The sequence below is a fragment of the Acipenser ruthenus genome, chromosome 22, assembly GCF_902713425.1.
Source record: "Acipenser ruthenus chromosome 22, fAciRut3.2 maternal haplotype, whole genome shotgun sequence".
NCBI lineage: Eukaryota > Metazoa > Chordata > Actinopteri > Acipenseriformes > Acipenseridae > Acipenser > Acipenser ruthenus.
In genome coordinates this window covers 10,690,634-10,707,404 of record NC_081210.1, presented here as the reverse complement: position 1 = coordinate 10,707,404, position 16,771 = coordinate 10,690,634, and the positions used below count along the sequence as shown (strand labels likewise).

The 16,771-nt window shown below is 39.9% G+C and overlaps 1 protein-coding gene across 3 annotated transcripts in view; it reads left to right on the top strand.

Moving 5' to 3' along the window:
- Positions 1 to 16,771, top strand: part of LOC117431405 (rab11 family-interacting protein 3-like) — a 54,099-nt gene that overhangs the window by 24,326 nt on the left and 13,002 nt on the right. Inside the window, exons 4-10 of one of the 3 annotated variants that reach the window (XM_034052279.3) lie at positions 8,966 to 9,135; positions 11,774 to 11,974; positions 13,765 to 13,899; positions 14,783 to 14,818; positions 15,006 to 15,099; positions 15,684 to 15,787; positions 15,986 to 16,126. In XM_034052279.3, coding sequence (XP_033908170.2) covers positions 8,966 to 9,135; positions 11,774 to 11,974; positions 13,765 to 13,899; positions 14,783 to 14,818; positions 15,006 to 15,099; positions 15,684 to 15,787; positions 15,986 to 16,126 — 881 coding nt within the window. Of the gene's footprint in view, positions 1 to 8,962; positions 9,136 to 11,773; positions 11,975 to 13,764; positions 13,900 to 14,782; positions 14,819 to 15,005; positions 15,100 to 15,683; positions 15,788 to 15,985; positions 16,127 to 16,771 lie in introns of all 3 variants that reach the window. The other 2 variants (XM_034052278.3, XM_034052280.3) reach the window with 2 other exon arrangements.

Below are 16,771 nucleotides of genomic sequence, written 5' to 3'. Positions count from 1 at the left end.
CCCACGACCCTCCGGTCAAGAGTCCAGAGCCCTAACCACTACTCCACAATATTGCTTTGGGTCATTGCTGCATTGATTTCAAATAGGGCCGGCGCATAATTGGCCGAGTGCCGCCCGGGTAGGGGGTGCTTAGGTCGGCAGGGGAATCCACGGTTCACTGAGCACCAGCGACCCCTGTGGCCGATAGAGCCCCGCAGTTCTGCAGTGGAGTTATCAGATCTGTGTTGTCCTCCAGCACTATAGGTCTGGTGGCCTCGCTGTGGATCCGCAGTGCGAAAAATGACAGATTGGCAGTAACTCGTTTTGGAGGACGCGTGTTTCAGTCGCCGTTTCCCAAGTCGGCGGGGGGGTTGCGAGCGGTGATCCGAGGATACAGATAATAATTGGGCATACAAAATTGGGGAGAAAAACCGGGGTAAAAAATTGGCGACGACTAACTATATATAAAAACAAAAGTTGTAAGCTGCCTAATTAAAGTTAGGGCTGTGAATTCGAAGGTAGTTTTAAACCTTCAAAGGTTTGTGAAAAAAGGTGTGTTTTTATTTGCTCTCTGTTAACAGAAACCGTTTGACAACTTATGAATACTATAAATCACACATTTAAATGTCACACACATGCAAAATTAAATCTTTTGATTTGTATAATGCATATTATGTAAAAAAGTGTTGTTGTATAAATACACTACCAAATCGTACACGTAGCAACTCTATATGGCGCAGCTGCCGTGTACGGAGCAGGGTATAGTATGCCAAAGCATGGGGGAGGGGGGGTACCTAAAGCAGTTGTAGTGCTTCAGTAGAATATGTACTGACTACCTAGTTTACAAGACAAGAGAAGTGCTATGGTAGAATATGTTTGAAACTTACAAAATATATGCTAACACTAATAATTAAGCTTGTGTTATCCAGAGGGAAACCTTTAATTTCTTCATTTGCCATCTCGACAGCAAAGCGTTGTATAGAATAAGCTGTATTGAAAGAAATGTCTCAAAACCCCTCTGCTGTTTGGGAATTTTTTTTGTTGGTTTTTGTTAAACGTCCAGATGACCAAGAAAAAAGTTGAATGCAAACTGTGCAAGCGACTGTTATGTATCATGGAGGCACAACCAGTCTCCGGAGTCATTTGACAAGTGTAAGTTTAATATTATTAGTATTATTATTTTTAGTAGTAGTAAAATGTGACTGTGACTGAAAACCTGCCTGGAATAGTGATTTAAATAAAGCTGCAGTTGGTGCTGCTGCAGTGCAAGCTTACTGTATATATTAAAAGCAGCATCAAATACGTGAAAATAAACATGTTTTTTTTTTATTTAAATTATAAAAACATGACTTACTGTTCTATATAACGTATTAACGAGGACAACACAGATCTGAATGGTAAAAGGATTATTTCAGAACATTGGAAAATATTAGAATGTGATCCACAGTTACGTCCTTTTGCTATAATGCCTCTTAAATTTCTATAGGAGTAGGAACATAAGATTCTTTAGTGTCCTCACTGTATAAATCTCTAACTACAGATAGCAGTTGGTGTAATAGAACAATTGAGATCCATGGTCATTTTTGATGTGGAAGATGTATTCATTGTTCAAATACCTATAACGTTAAATATTTTACACACCCGCATTCTGGTCGTAAATACACCGTGCAAAGTTTTATCAATTGTAACACAACTCATGTGGTATAGGTGCTTATGTTTCCTTGTGGCCTGATCTATGTAGGCCAAACTAAAAGGAACTTGAAAATCCGTATAGAGGAGCATAAGGCAGCTATACAGAATAACAACATGGACTATGCAAGACACTATAAAGCTGTTAATCATGGTTCTGCATCAAGACTCGAGAAAGTTTGTTTTTAAGAGAGGAGGTAATATAATTAAACAATTAAATAGAAGAGTCATTTTGGATATATACACTTAAGTCAATGGAACCGCATGGGCTTAATGAAACATTAGATCTCACTTCATATCTTTAATTCGCCTGCTGAATACTAATCGCTTGGTCACCTTTTTGTAGCCTCTGCCTTTTTTGGATTTCAGCACATAATACAATTTAATGATAAAAATAAAACTTAACAATCAAAAAGGGTGAAATTGGGTACATTTGAGTTTTAATGGGTGGTGGTATCCTCACTAAATTAAATACATTGTTATTATGTGATTATGCAATGACACTTTTACATGGAAAATATATATAATGCAACTATATAGAGCTTTTAAATATATTAGTACCGGCACATGGACAGCATCTGAGTAATCTGCTGTTTTCACCATTTTGAGGCAAAATGTCAAATTATTCTGAAAACAGTGACACTTCTACTAACCTGTGTGCTTTATTTGCATCATTTCAGTGATCACGTGGGAAGAGTATTTCTAAGAAATTCATTCTGGATTATACCTGTGCCTGATTTAATTATTTTGAGACTGTCTGAATAAACTGACTGTCTTAATAATAATAATAATAATAATAATAATAATAATAATAATAATAATAATAATAATAATAATAATTCATAGTAGAAAGCGTTTTAAATTTTATTTACAAGTTGCCTGGATATATACCAATTAAAAATAAGTAGATTTGCCTTTGCAACATTCAGATTCAATATAAAAGATTAGTAAAATGTGGCACAGCCTGACTAGCCATATTGTTGTAGATGGTGCGTGTGCAAGTTGGGGGCGTTTCTCCACACTCTAGCCCAGATTTAACAGAACACAAGGCCTCATTGTGTACAGATAAGCACTCCTTTTCTCCAAGATCACTGGAGCGAAGATACAGAGAGCCACCCCCTTCACAGACACATTGCTTGTTAATCTAAAGGGTTAAAGGGACACAGAGTGCATTTTTCACCCTCTCCTGGTTGCATAACAAGATGGGTTATACATGTGAAATAATTTGAAACTGTTGCCAAAAGAGTACGTTCATAATCCAATAATAATAATAATAATAATAATAATAATAATAATAATAATAACACAAAAAGCACTAGGACAAATATTTGAATGTTAGAACATCTGTTACTTGAAATGTATTTGACTGTTTGTTTGTTGTTTATTGGGTGCTTTTGATGGGGTACCAGTTTTTATTTTACTACTATTTCTGTTCTACATTAATGTAGAACAAATTAGTTTTGTTTTCCAAAATGAAAGCAAATTTGAACACGAGCCATCCATTCTCATCCAAGCACTATGACAAACTATTCAACAATGACCTGTACTTTGTTTTTTGTTTTTTAATAATTTTCACATTAAGTGAAGACATTGATATTGTGCCAATAATGCATTGTGTCCACTAACTGTCTTGAAGTAGCTTATAGTGTGTATATATATATTTTTAAAGATTTTTTCTGATTTCAGAAGTGCTAATGAAGCAAACTTGTGCAACATTTCCATACAAAAACATTATGAAAATGACCTCCACTGTGAAAAATATAAAACACAAAGACATCAACCAATGTGTATTGTTTCTTTGTGGCAAGTACAGTATTTGACTCCACCAGGTTTCTGTTAGCTACCACGCCCTCTGCTGGCATTTACATGCAGTGCAGCTAGGATACGAGCCCTGTAAGCCTTGCCCCAGTTTTAACTTGGACACAGACTCTGGTTGTTCATTAATTTGTGTTAATGCTGTGTTGGTTTTGGCTGAGATAACAACTGTTATCTCTTTGACAAGCAGCTCAGGTGGTTGATTGTTTGACATTTTACCCTTTGTTAGCAATGAGTGGAGTGAGAGAATTCTGCTGACTGACACAGGCTTGTACTGATACTGTTGCTTTTAAGAAGTATTTATCGGCAGGTAAAAGTGAATCTATTCATTTACTTTTTGGTTAAAGGCAATTATGAGTACGGGTGTCGGCACACCCCTATTTGACTTCTTGACATTAGTGTCAAAGGTTTGATGTGAGTCGGTTTTAGATTGAGGGTTTAGTTTTGTTTGTAGCTGTTGAATAGCTACAGTTACTGTGTCTCCCCCCGTCGATAGTGGAGGGGGATGGTCTGCATCAGAATGGGCAGGGAGGAGGTAGTTTCCTAAGCAGTTTGATATGGGAGAGGCAGTGAGAGAGTGGAGGTTTGGGGGGCTGTGAAGGCAGTGAGAGAGTGGAGGTTTGGGGTGCTGTGAAGCCAGTGAGAGAGTGGAGGTTTGGGGTGCTGTGAAGCCAGTGAGAGAGTGGAGGTTTGGGGGGGCTGTGAAGGCAGTGAGAGAGTGGAGGTTTGGGGGGCTGTGAAGGCAGTGAGAGAGTGGAGGTTTGGGGGGCTGTGAAAGCAGTGAGAGAGTGGAGGTTTGGGGGGCTGTGAAGGCAGTGAGAGAGTGGAGGTTTGGGGTGCTGTGAAGCCAGTGAGAGAGTGGAGGTTTGGGGGGGCTGTGAAGGCAGTGAGAGAGTGGAGGTTTGGGGGGCTGTGAAGGCAGTGAGAGAGTGGAGGTTTGGGGAGCTGTGAAGGCAGTGAGAGAGTGGAGGTTTGGGGGGCTGTGAAGGCAGTGAGAGAGTGGAGGTTTGGGGGGCTGTGAAGACAGTGAGAGAGTGGAGTTTTGGGGGGCTGTGAAGGTAGTGAGAGAGTGGAGGTTTGTGGGGCTGGGGGACAGTGAGAGAGAGTGGAGTTTTGGGAGGTGGTGGACAGTGTAGTGACTAACTGGGATGGGCAATGACAGGAGTCTGGGCTGTGCTGGAGTTTCTGTTCAGGTACAGCCATCTGTGCAAGTCAGTTATGCAAAATGTTTTACCTAATGCCTTCGTCACTGGTCACAAATGTAGGCACGTTTTAACCGTTGTATCCGTATTTATGTACATCTTGCTTGGTCAGGACATTTTGTAGCACAGGTTTTGAGCATGCCAATCTGTGGGATAAGGAATCATGTGTCCATTTGTACCTAAATTCATATATATTTTAAAAAGAAAGTTGATACACTAAACTACAGTAATTGAATACTGTGTGTGAAAGCCAACGTGAAATTTGAATTGCTGAAGAACATTATAAACATGTCTGTAAATATCTAATCAAGTATATATTTATATTAAAAATCTGACAGTTTTAAACAGTAACAACTGTTTACACAAAAAAGGTTAGATCTAATTAACACAGATTTACAGCTATAATGAGAAACTGGGGCCCTCGTCTGTACTGTGTATGTAGCTTGGCCTTGGCAAGATGACATTTAAAGGGAGCTCTTCATTTCTAATTAGTTTTATTCAAGTTACAATGTTATGCAAATGCACACAATATGGAGTAACACGTTGTGATTTAAATGAAAAAAAAAATATTCCATGCCCTAAATATTGAAACGTTTTGGGCGACAATTTTAGCAGTTCTCATAAAAGAAATGAAATGACGATGCTTTTTAAAATGGTGTTTTTCCAGATCTCACTCTTCCCTTGTCATCTCTGCGTAAATGTTCATTAGAGAGATATAATGTTTCAGCTGCACTGTAGAATTAATATTTAATAAAACAAAAAAAAAAAACAAGGCATGTATTTGATTTGAAATCGGGTTGTGAAAGTGGAACCTGCATTCTGAGCTGCTGTTGAGAGGTTTTTGTTCCCTTTCATCCTTGTAAAAGATTAAGGAGTGTGTTTGACTACAGCTGCTTTATTAAGCTGCTTTAGTTCCTGGCCAAGCATGAACTGGCTCAGTTGCTTCTCTTTTTCAAAGCTTTAACAAAGCTCAGTTTTGCCTTGTTTTGTTAAAAAAAAAAAACTGCAGAGGATTGGTTGGCTGGAACTGCCTGCTAGTACTTGGGCTGAAAGCTAACTAACTACCAAGCCTGTCGCCACGTTCCTGAAATGAACATTCCCATTCAGTTTGGAATATGGAGAATATTAAATCAACCAATACCCCAGTCATAAATAACAATAGATTGGGCTTTATTTTCTTCACAGTAAAAAAAAAAAAAAAAAAGTCTTATTTCATGGTCTAAAAATTGCAAGATATTTCAGAATGAAACCTATTTAATAAATCAGAAAAAATAGCGTTGTCACATTCATTATGTATAATTCTCTCCTAGAGGTATTGTACAACAAATGCTCCTAAATATTTAAATGTTTACCAGAAAACCAGTAAATGCTAAATCGTAGAATATTTCAATAATTTACCAGAAGAAAACCAAACTGACTGGCAGGTTCATAAATGTAGTGTAAGAGGTAAGAAAATTAAGTTAGGGATAAGATCAAAAAGGCCTGTCTGTCCATCTATATGTAACAGGATGAGGTTGGTCAGGGTGATCTTTATCGTGATACTGATGGCTATACATTTTGGCAGAGCAGAGACACACATTACTAAAAAACTTCAGTGCTGAGTATATTGAGTTCCAGGGTTTTCTCTGAGCCTTATAACGTAAAATCATGTAAATAGACACATGGATTTGTACTTTGGTATACAATGTTTTCTGCTCCTTTTGGTTTCATACATGATAGCCCATGCGCCTAGCTCTGTGTGTACGTGCCCTGCAGCTGAAGATGACTAATTCAGGGCGTTGGGGTTTTATAAGTCTGCATTACTATACACTAGCATGGTAAGCTGTGACAATAACATTGATAAAATACCATATTAAAGTGTATTTGCAGGACTATATGGTAATTGAGTTTGTAGCAAAGCTGCCGGACAGTACTTGTCTAATTTTAAAAGTTGAAGAGACTCCAGCTGAAAGGCACTGGGTCTCCACGGATGTCCAGCCCTGTAAATATTTGACAGAGCTTCTCCTCTATTGGCCCCCTGGATGTGACTGCACTGCATGGCTCCTTCAGCTGCAGTGTCTGCGTACTGTGGACTTTCACCTGGGCGAGCTGCCTTGGAGAAGACTGCAGGAAAGACCTTGCTCTGTGCTGTACCGCCCTGTTTTTGTGAAACAGAGAGGAGAGAAGGCAACCCTAAACTCCCCTTAATAAGGAATCCCATGACCACACTTCCTTCCTTGACTGGAGCGCAATGTTGTTAGGGACACAGTGTCTCTCCTGTTCGGATTTCTGGTTCCTGAGTCAGCGTTTTTTGTGAGGCTGGTAGGTTTCTAGACAGTTTGGTAGTCGGTTTTGTTTGTAACACTACGCCTGTTTCTGTAAGGTACCTGCATTGTATTTTGATGTGAATGTTTTTTGTTTTTTTTTTGCATGTGTATGGTGTCTTTTAAACTTGTATAAAACCCTGCCTACCTTTTGCTGTCGGAAGTCTATCAGAAAGCTGGTTGGTTGTTCTCTATGTAAGATTCCTTGTTCTCACTTCAAAGTGCAGAGACTTGTTTAAGTAGTGCTCATTATTAAATGTGCTAACCAAAGTTATAAAACTACTCACCTCTTATTAGCTTTCGCTGGAACCCAGTTTAATTCTGTTGTTGGTTTGTGCTTGTATTTTGAATGTTCATATTATAGATGCATGTCAGTGGTGGCTGGTGGTCATGGGGAAGCAGAACAGGCAGAGGGCTTGGGGTTCCCTTAAGCAGTAGAATCTTATTATTGTATTCCGACTGACAACACTTTACTTATCATTGTAACATTTTACCCCAATGTGGCTGTTAAACGCAGATTAGATTAGTTTTTAGATTAAGACCACGTCACTAACATACAGGGTGCGATTTGACAAATTTCCAGTGGGGAAAGTAGGAAAGCCTGTAGTAAAGATACATCACACTGATACACCACTAATGTGCTAACATCTGCCACCATGCAAATGTGATTGTCGTTTAACATGTTTTATTATTGTTGTTGTTGTTGTTATTATCGATAACTAAAAGGCAAAAACGTACACTTATAATTAGCGCTGTGTTCGAAGGTTCGTTCGCTGTTTCGCATTTCTGAACTCAGCGGGCACAAAAACCCCCAGGTTAATTTTTCTAGCAAAATCTGAGACGGCGGGGCAAGAAAATGCCCCTTTTGTGGTTGAGTTGACGTGGAATGATGTGATGTTTTCACTTGTAATAAATGCACGTGTACTGTGGGCCAGGTTTCGAGATGCACATGGTTTTTTTTGTTTTGTTTTTTATAGAAATGTTTTTGTACAAACTTAACATCTGATAACGTTAATTTAAAAATCCAATGATTGCCTATGATTAATATGTTTTGTGACTAATTTGAAGCTATTATGTTTTAATATTAACTAAATCGAGTTGTTAATCAAAATGATTCATCTTGTTACACAATTGATTTATTAATGTTGGGATGTACTGTTACTTGATTGATTTACTGTCTTGTTCACAGTCATTTTAAAATAATGCTAGAATATGTTTTGTTGAAAAATAATGTTTTTGATTTCAGATTTTGCTGCTGATGTATTTATATTCAGAAGGTTTTCTTTAGGTTGTGCTGTAGCAGCGCTGTGCTTTTTTTTTTAATAGGTGAAGAAAAGCTAATCATGTGTATTTATATATACACCTGTGACGTGTTTAATCAACTTCACAAATATAGCTAGTTTTACTTTTTGTGCTCTATAATAGAATATATATATATATATATATATATATATATATATATATATATATATATATATATATATATATATATATATATATAGGCTTCTAGTTATAAATATATTCTCAAAAAAATTATTTGCAAAAAAACTTTGTTTATGCATCAGTTAGGGTTGATATTAAAATGACAAAATGTTTGACCATTTGTGGCTTTATGTTCCTTTTCTCTTACTATTTTAAATGAATTGCATGGGCGGCCTATTAGTCATCAATTAAATTACACAATGACTAATTTGCCTATTTTGACCATTTTCTACAGTGATTTAATTTCATATGCATAACAAATCAAAACTACAGAAACAGTGGGGTGTTTTAATACATGTGCACACTAATGTATGTATGATTTTGTGTGAAAACTTTTGACTCTGCCTAAGTAACAGTGTATTTTAGTGTTTGTTCTTTTGAACTTTAAAGTTTAAAACAAACAGCTTTTATAATTTAGCCAAGTGCCTCAACCTCTAATTGAAGTTTTCATTAAATCTTATTCATTCCTGGCATCCCTGCCTCTCCCCACAGCAGAACGAGGTGACGGACAGCGCGTACCTGGGCTCAGAGAGCACCTACAGCGAGTGTGAGACTTTCACGGACGAGGACACCGGCACGCTGGTGCACCAGGAGATGCACGAGGAGGTGGAGACGGACAGCGCTATCGACGCAGCGCTGTCCTACACTGAGGAGGGGGCCAACGGGTGAGTCCAGCACTCTCCTTCATTATATTATTGTAGGGAAGAGTCCAGCACTCTCCTTCAACCTACATTATATTACGTCAATACGTCGTGTGTAGAGTCAGTTGCTGCTAAGAGATGTCATCTCATCCAGTTTGGTTGCTCAACTGTGCAAATTTATTTGACACCCTACACACGACATATTGACTTTAAAATCACAAAAAATGAAGATGTTCTAGTTTTTAAAATGTAGATCTATGGTGTATGCCTTATGCACGGGATGACAACTATACACAAGATAAGATGTACTCAAATTCTGACACGTCTTTAACAGTGAATGGTTTCTCATACAGGATTTAGAAATTTGAAATATCAGAGTTGTGTGTCCTGTGAAAGGGTACATGTATATCAAAAGCAGCATTTAAGGAAAAAGGTCATCTTTGTATTTGCTGGGCTATAACATGGGCTATAACATGGCTCCTGTTCAGTAGAACGAAAAAAAAAAACTGTCAGCACTAAGTAAGTTTGCACAAAGACAATAAATAGTGTCCTGTATGAGGTTAAGAAATACAAGAATGATATAGGAGTATACATTCATCATGTCCATATACAGAAAAATCTAAAAACTATTGATTTTACACAAAAGCATGTGTTTATTAACAACACTGCTCTGTATCTTCTGATTGGAAAGATCTGCATGCCCCTCCTACTGGTTTTGATTCACAAAGTGACCTTGCAACAAACGAGTATTACACAGAAAGAAGCTTGTCTTCCTACAGTTAAATCTACCTGTTAGGAATGTAAAGTGAAATGAATATACCATTAACAAAACATAATAGTTATAAAGAAAGCTCTTTCATGTCATAAAATGGACAGAAAGTAAAAGGTTAACAAGAAAGATTCAAATTGAGCATGGTTATAGTATACTAGTGCTTTTCCAGATCATTACAGTAACTTGTTCTGTGTTGGAGGGACAGAGGCAGGTGGAGCTGAGAGTATAGGTTCCCGTATAGCAGATCCAGGTTTAAAAAGGATAGTTTTCTGTTATATGTGAAGTTTGCTCTCATTGTCTTGGACCAGGCATTCTTGCAGAAGCAGCCCCATTAGGAATCTCCTGCAGCAGCTAAGCAATGAACAAACAAGTACAGAAGAGGGAGCTTAATATTTCTTCAACGGCTTTCATCAAACCACAGGGAGGCATGGCCAGTGCTAGTCTTGGTTTGTTTTTTGCAATGGAAACCCATCCCTTCACAGAAAAGGAGCAGTGTGTTGTTGCAGTCAGTTAGGTTTGTGTTTTAGGATTACAAATGAGATTAAAAAGGCTGGCCCCTTGTAGGGTAAAGAAACACAGGTTCTCTTAACATCATGGATCATACAGCACAGTTCTGAAGATGAAAAAAGTATTTAAAACAACTTTTACTCAAATCTATTTTTGTAGCATATCCTTGTGACCACTTAATTTGATTGTAGTGAGTATCTAAACAGTGAAAGCACTGAAAAACATACAAAGAATCGGAAAATGCTTTATAAGTTAATACACTGTGTGTAGGGTCTCATTCCACGCAGTATGAGCAACTTCAATTGAATACCTGTGAACATTGACCAAATAGCCGACCATTATTACTGGGTGATAATGGACCCCAAAAAAGTTTGCCTTGTGAACTAATTTGCAGTCCATTGTCACAGACTCAATGATCTCTATAAGACTGATTAGAAATATTGCTACACAGAACTGCCACCTGCCTCCGATAGTGAAGATGTCAGTTGTCTTAAATACAACGTTGATCAAAACCAGGTCTATCAGTCCCTCTCCATTCCTAGGCAGATGTCTGCAAATGAGCTCACAGTAACACCACCACCCTCCCTTCAGTTCAGCCCTCCAGGCTTTGCTGTGCTTGTGACCCAAGCCCGGTTTAAATTCACATTGTGTTGCTACAGTGCAGCATGCTCTCCATTTGACTTTGTAGAACATCTGCTCTTGTTCCTCTAATGATTTCCTCCAGTTCCTTTATTGTGTCTGCATATCCTGCTTCTTAGTCGGGCTTGGAGTCCATAACGCTGTCCCCTGTGGGTGACTGGTTCACATTGAATTCCAGTCAGGACAGAACACAAAGGTGCAGCTTTCTTTAAGGATGGGCTTGATTGCCCATAGAAGCATTAAATCCAGCTGGTTTACAAATCCTGCAATTTCCAGAAATTGTGTTTCCATTGTGGCAGTTACTCCATTCTTCTATATATTTTCAGCCTTAGATGTCGATAAAGTTATTATCCAATTTTCTGTCAGTCATATTTCAGAGTTCTTGGTTTCTGAGACTACATGCTTTGAGACATTCACATTTTGGTAATAACTATATGCTGTTATCCTTTTGCTTTCAAGACAGTCATCCAAAAATGCTACACAAGGGAGAGGAAAAAACACAAAGTAAAATTAAATAGGCCACATTTGAGTTTTTAGCCTACTTTTTGACTGTTTCATTACTAGTTTATCAAAAGCATTCTTTGAGCATAAATCTTAAATCTGAGTAAGTCTTAAAACATTGTTGTGCTTTCTGGTGTTAGCACTGGGGTTTAATGTTTTGTGAACATGTCACAGTGTCGGGACTGGGCCTGAAGCCGGGTTGTGTAGTAGCAAGATGTTTTAACACTTGTGCCTTCACCCCAGGCCCCACCAGCACCATCTCTCGCTGGGCTCGGAGCTCAACAACCACTCTCTGGTGACAGTGATCAGTGGGGAAGAGGAGCACTTTGAGGACGTCGGGGAGGGCCGTGACTCGAAGCTGCTAGCTGACACCTCCACCACGGGGCAGGATGCGGACACCAGCTTGACCAGCCAGCTTGAGAGCTCCATGCTGCTCTCACCCAGGTAGAAAGAGCTTCTGACATGACTGACCATCTACATGGAATTCTTCATTACTCTAAAGCGGGGGTGCCCAATTCCAGTCCTGGAGGGCTATCCCAGTGAATACTGTAGATTAGAAATAGTGGAAAAAGAGGGTCAACACGTTTAGGCCATGGTATTAATGTCTGCAAATGTTTTGACTAGACCCCAATGGTTGGTAACATATTTAATAAAATTGCTAAAAACTGCATCAGGAATTGTACAGGTAGAGTATGAAGAGCACTGCCTTCAAGATTATTCGAGTCACCCTTTGTAATGGGCTTTTCTAGCACACTGCATCTTGATATCCCTCACTTTGTCTTTCTCCAGCACCTAACTGCATAACCCTTATCTGCAGTCTGTTATTTTTTTCTCTTTCTGCACAAAGGAGTTTATCCAGGATTTGTAATCTGGGAGTCGGAATTAATGTTTAATTCCTATTATTCCTTTTAGAGCCGTGCTAATTTTATTAATTTTATTAAGCTGTGTTTTTACTGCATGTTCTCTGAGCCACTACCTTTTGTGCTCTGTATTGCGACGTGACCACTTTGTTCCTTGGGCTATTGCAGTATCCCTGCCATCTTGTAACTTCATCAGGACAAAAAATTTCTGTACATTCAAAAGGCAATACCTGAATAATACAGTGCTGTGAAGACCAGACGAACTTTGAGGACTTGCATTAGCATTGAGGCCTGCATTAGCAAGGAAATTCTGGAGATCTTGTGGGGGATATTGGGTTGGTAGGGAGGAAGTTTAATTCATCCCTGCAGAAACATGTATGAAAAGAGTAATCACGGATGTTAATGTTAGAGTTAATGTCGGTGTTGGTGGAGGATCGTGTTTTGCTGTGCTGTGCTGTTGGTGTTTAGGGGAGTTCAGTGCAGCGTTTCATTGGAAGTGATGGCTTGGCCTGAAACCACAGGGGATTTAAAGTGTTTGTATTGTTTTGTTTAAATGTTTGTTTTGGCCACCGTGACTCTGGTATTTCGTTTCGAGTGTTTTGTTTATTGTTTTATTAGTTATTATTAAAAGAGCGCACTAGTAAGTAAACTTGCAGCTGTGTGTCTGAGTTTCCCTTCCTGGTAGTAACAGCTTTGCCAGCGACGCTATCCTGTCACACTTGTATATTGCAGTTTACTCTTTATACAGTGGCTTTGTCTCTGTTAACAAGTAGCCAGGTCTGTGGTTCTAGTTTAGTGGTAGATTTCAAAGATAAACAAATATCAAACTTTGGTCTTGATTTGTGAGCTACTGAAGCCCTGCAGTGCCAGCTCCTCAGGCACTGCCCCAGTCAAGCAGCACAGTATCAGTCAGCATGCAAACTGAGGCAGTGTTTGCTGTCCCGGGCTTTGCAACAGGCTGTCAAGTGACATAAGGGATTCGTCTTAATTAGTGATTAATAATCAGGCTGTTGGCTGTGCTGGTTAAGCACCATTTTTGCTCAGAATTTTTGTTGTCAAAGTACCTTTTACATATACTATGTCATATTGCATTTCTACTTGGAGAATGTAACTATGGTAGCTGTCATCAATAACGAAGCAATACAAAGTATGTTGGCTTATGGTTATAAAGCAAATGACAATTAGTCATGGAATGGTGGATCCTGCTATGTGTATATTAAGGCCCCCTCCAAGGTGCATGTTATTGTGTAATGCAGAAACTGGAAGCCTTTGCCTCTGATAATGATGGCAGGGAAATGGGGTTGCTCAGGAACACACATCCCTGTGATCACTGTCTTTCTTTTCCTTTTTCTTTTTTTCTTTCTCACTCTCCAGCGCTGGTTCTTTCCCTGCAAGCTTACAGAGCTTTCTTAGGGAGGAGGTGCTGGACTTTTTTTGTAGCCAGTGTCACAAACAAATTAATCGCCTTGAGGACCTCTCTGCCCGCCTGAATTACCTTGAAATGAATAGGTAACGCATGCCACCTGCTCATCTCCTGTCACTGTGCGAGTGTGTGTGTTCATGAAAACTGTCACCTTTATCAATCCCTGCTCGCTTGGTGTGATCCGAACATTGCTGTCCTAATCTAATGGGGAGTCATTAATAAGCTGCTTTTATTCTCAGCAAGTCTGAGACATTTATTTACATGCATTTGCACAGGTAAGCATGGCTGATGGAAGGAAACAAATGCTTTTCCTTATTAGCTGAACACAATCACTTACCCCTTTTATTGTTCAGAAAACCTTTTGTTTCTCATTGTTTTGATGTGTTAATTCAAGATATGCAAATATTTCAAATCCAATATAAATTACCTGGTACTGATACCTTTAATGTAGGTTACATGGTCTCTATTACATTAATATTCTTGAATTCATCCTCTGCATGCGACAGGGATATAGTATGTCTGTATGTTAAACGATATCCTTAAACAGTGCGTCACACTTATATTTTTCATAATATGACACTAATTATGTTTTTACAACAGTTGTGGAAAATGTATGTTTATTGATATTCTTATGTAAAATACTGGCAATTTGCGGAGACCATTTAACTTTAGTCTAGGCCTACAAGTCCTTCGTTGTGTGGTGAAAGTGAGAACAGTATCACGTGGTCTCTCAGGTGGACAGTGAATGGTTCGGTATCCCACAGCGGCCCTTTGTGGTGTGGCTGCTAGCGTGCTGTATGTGTGTGTGTTATGAGCAGCAGTGTGAGACTGTGACCCCCCCTTCACCCCTCTGGCAGTCAGCCCCCAGTGCTCTGGGAAGGAGGGGGGTACAGGGGCAGGGTTCTGTTTCCTGCTCCCCCAGCCCTGGATTCCTGTTCCTGACTTTGTTTCCTGTTTTTCACCCTGCAGCTCCAGCAAGAGTCTTTCCAGCAGGAAGATGGCGAGGTACGTGAGCCGAGCAGGGCGTGGCAGCTGGGATCTGAGGGTGGAAGAGTAGATAGAATCGCATTCCTATATCATCAGAGACATTGGCAGAGCAATGAGCCTGACAGTCTGGTGTAGAAGTGGATAGTAGCATTGCATTGCACGTCCATAGATAAAGGGTGGTTGACTCCTCTTCTCTCCCTGACAGGCACCTTCACCAGACCAGCACACTAACACTGGACAGCATAGAGGACCTGTCAAGAGACATCATGGAGTTCGCAGAGACTGATATGACTGACAAGGTGCATGGTGGGGGCAGATGAGCACAGCACATCATAGCAATACAATATAGCTTACATTGTAGAGCATCCTTAATACAAGTTTCCAAAGCACCTGGACAGTAACTTCACAAGAAGTGGTGATAAGCTGTTTAAAACGGTGCTAGCCAACTCATTTAATATATGCAGCATTATAGCTGCTGTCCTGTGTTTTTTTGTTTCAGTTTTGAGTATGTAGACATTTCAAAGACAGCACTATGGAAGTCATGGTTGCTGCTTACTTTTCTTGAGCATATATTTCTATTATGAGACCATATCTCTTTGGCCTTTTGAATAGCTAGGATTCAAACCAGATTTCAATCCCAGCACGTTGATAAGCACTTGGCTTATTGGTGAATCCTGGCACCTCTGTTTCAGCGGTCAGACCTGATTGAACGAGTGTGTGTGCACTGAGTGGTAAGTTTCTTGTAGTGTATGAGGTGACTGAGACAGTGTTTGTCCTGTGCAGGTCTTGTTCTTGTGGTCTGTGAGGTGACCTGAAGCAGTGTTTGTCCTGTGCATGTTTTTGTGGTCTGTGGGGTGACGGAGGCAGTGTTTGTCCTATGCAGGTCATGTTCTTGGAGAAACGTGTGTCGGAGTTGGAGAAGGATTCAGCAGCGAATGGGGAGCAGCATACCCGTCTGAGACATGAGAACCTGCAGCTCGTACACAGGTAAGGCGCTGAGGCTATAAATACATTTAAAGGACTTTTTAGTGAAGGTATCTGAATCTATGTGCTACTTACTGTATGCCATATTTCTATTAACTGGATGTGCTTGTCATGGTATGTTTTTCCTTATATGGACTGTAGTGGTGGGGTGTTTGTGTGGATCTGTGTTACTGACTTGCTTTCTCTGCTTTCCCTGCACAGGGCGAACGCTCTGGAGGAGCAGCTGAAGGAACAGGAGTCCCGCTCTGAGGAGGCCCTGCTCACTGAGATCCGCCGGCAGAAGGAGGTGCTGTGCAAGGTGGAGAGAGAGCGCAGCATTGAGATCGAGAACCTGCAAGCCAGGTCAGTGGCACACAAAGCTAATCAGAGAGCCGTCTTCACTCCAAGAGAAAACAACAAACGCTCACATGACATCCTTTGTGAGGAAACCCTGCAAACTCTTATAGGCACTAGCAACATTATCACTGGTCCCCCTTTTTGTGCTGTTTCTTGGTTCCCTTTCAAGTATGAAATGTAACCATTACCAAGTGGGATACTGTATATCTCTTATAGCCCTAATTACCTGAGCACGTGTTTCAGAGCTGCTCCTTTAAGAGCCCCCTCTGTGTGAGGGGTCATCTTTGCCTTGAGGATATATCAACGACTGTCACACGGATAAGCACCATATTTCTTTCAGCCTGCCTGAGAAAGGAGTGAGCTCAGACTTTTCAGTCAAAACTATGGAGATAAGTTGATATTTAACTTTCTCTCTCATTTCAATTCTGAAATGATTTCACTTTAATGTTAAGTGTATAGTTCTATCTTAGCCTAGGTTCTGATTAAGTCCCACCACGGCCTTGTGCGCTGTGCAAAGCAGACGGCTTTCCCGCCCCTTCCCAAGGATTCAGTTGTTTTCTATGGCTAAGTTCACGCTCTCTCCCTTGCTGCTTGGCTCTTCGAGAGTCAATATTATTTATTGTTAGCGCCTTTTCATCTCCAGTCAGAGTT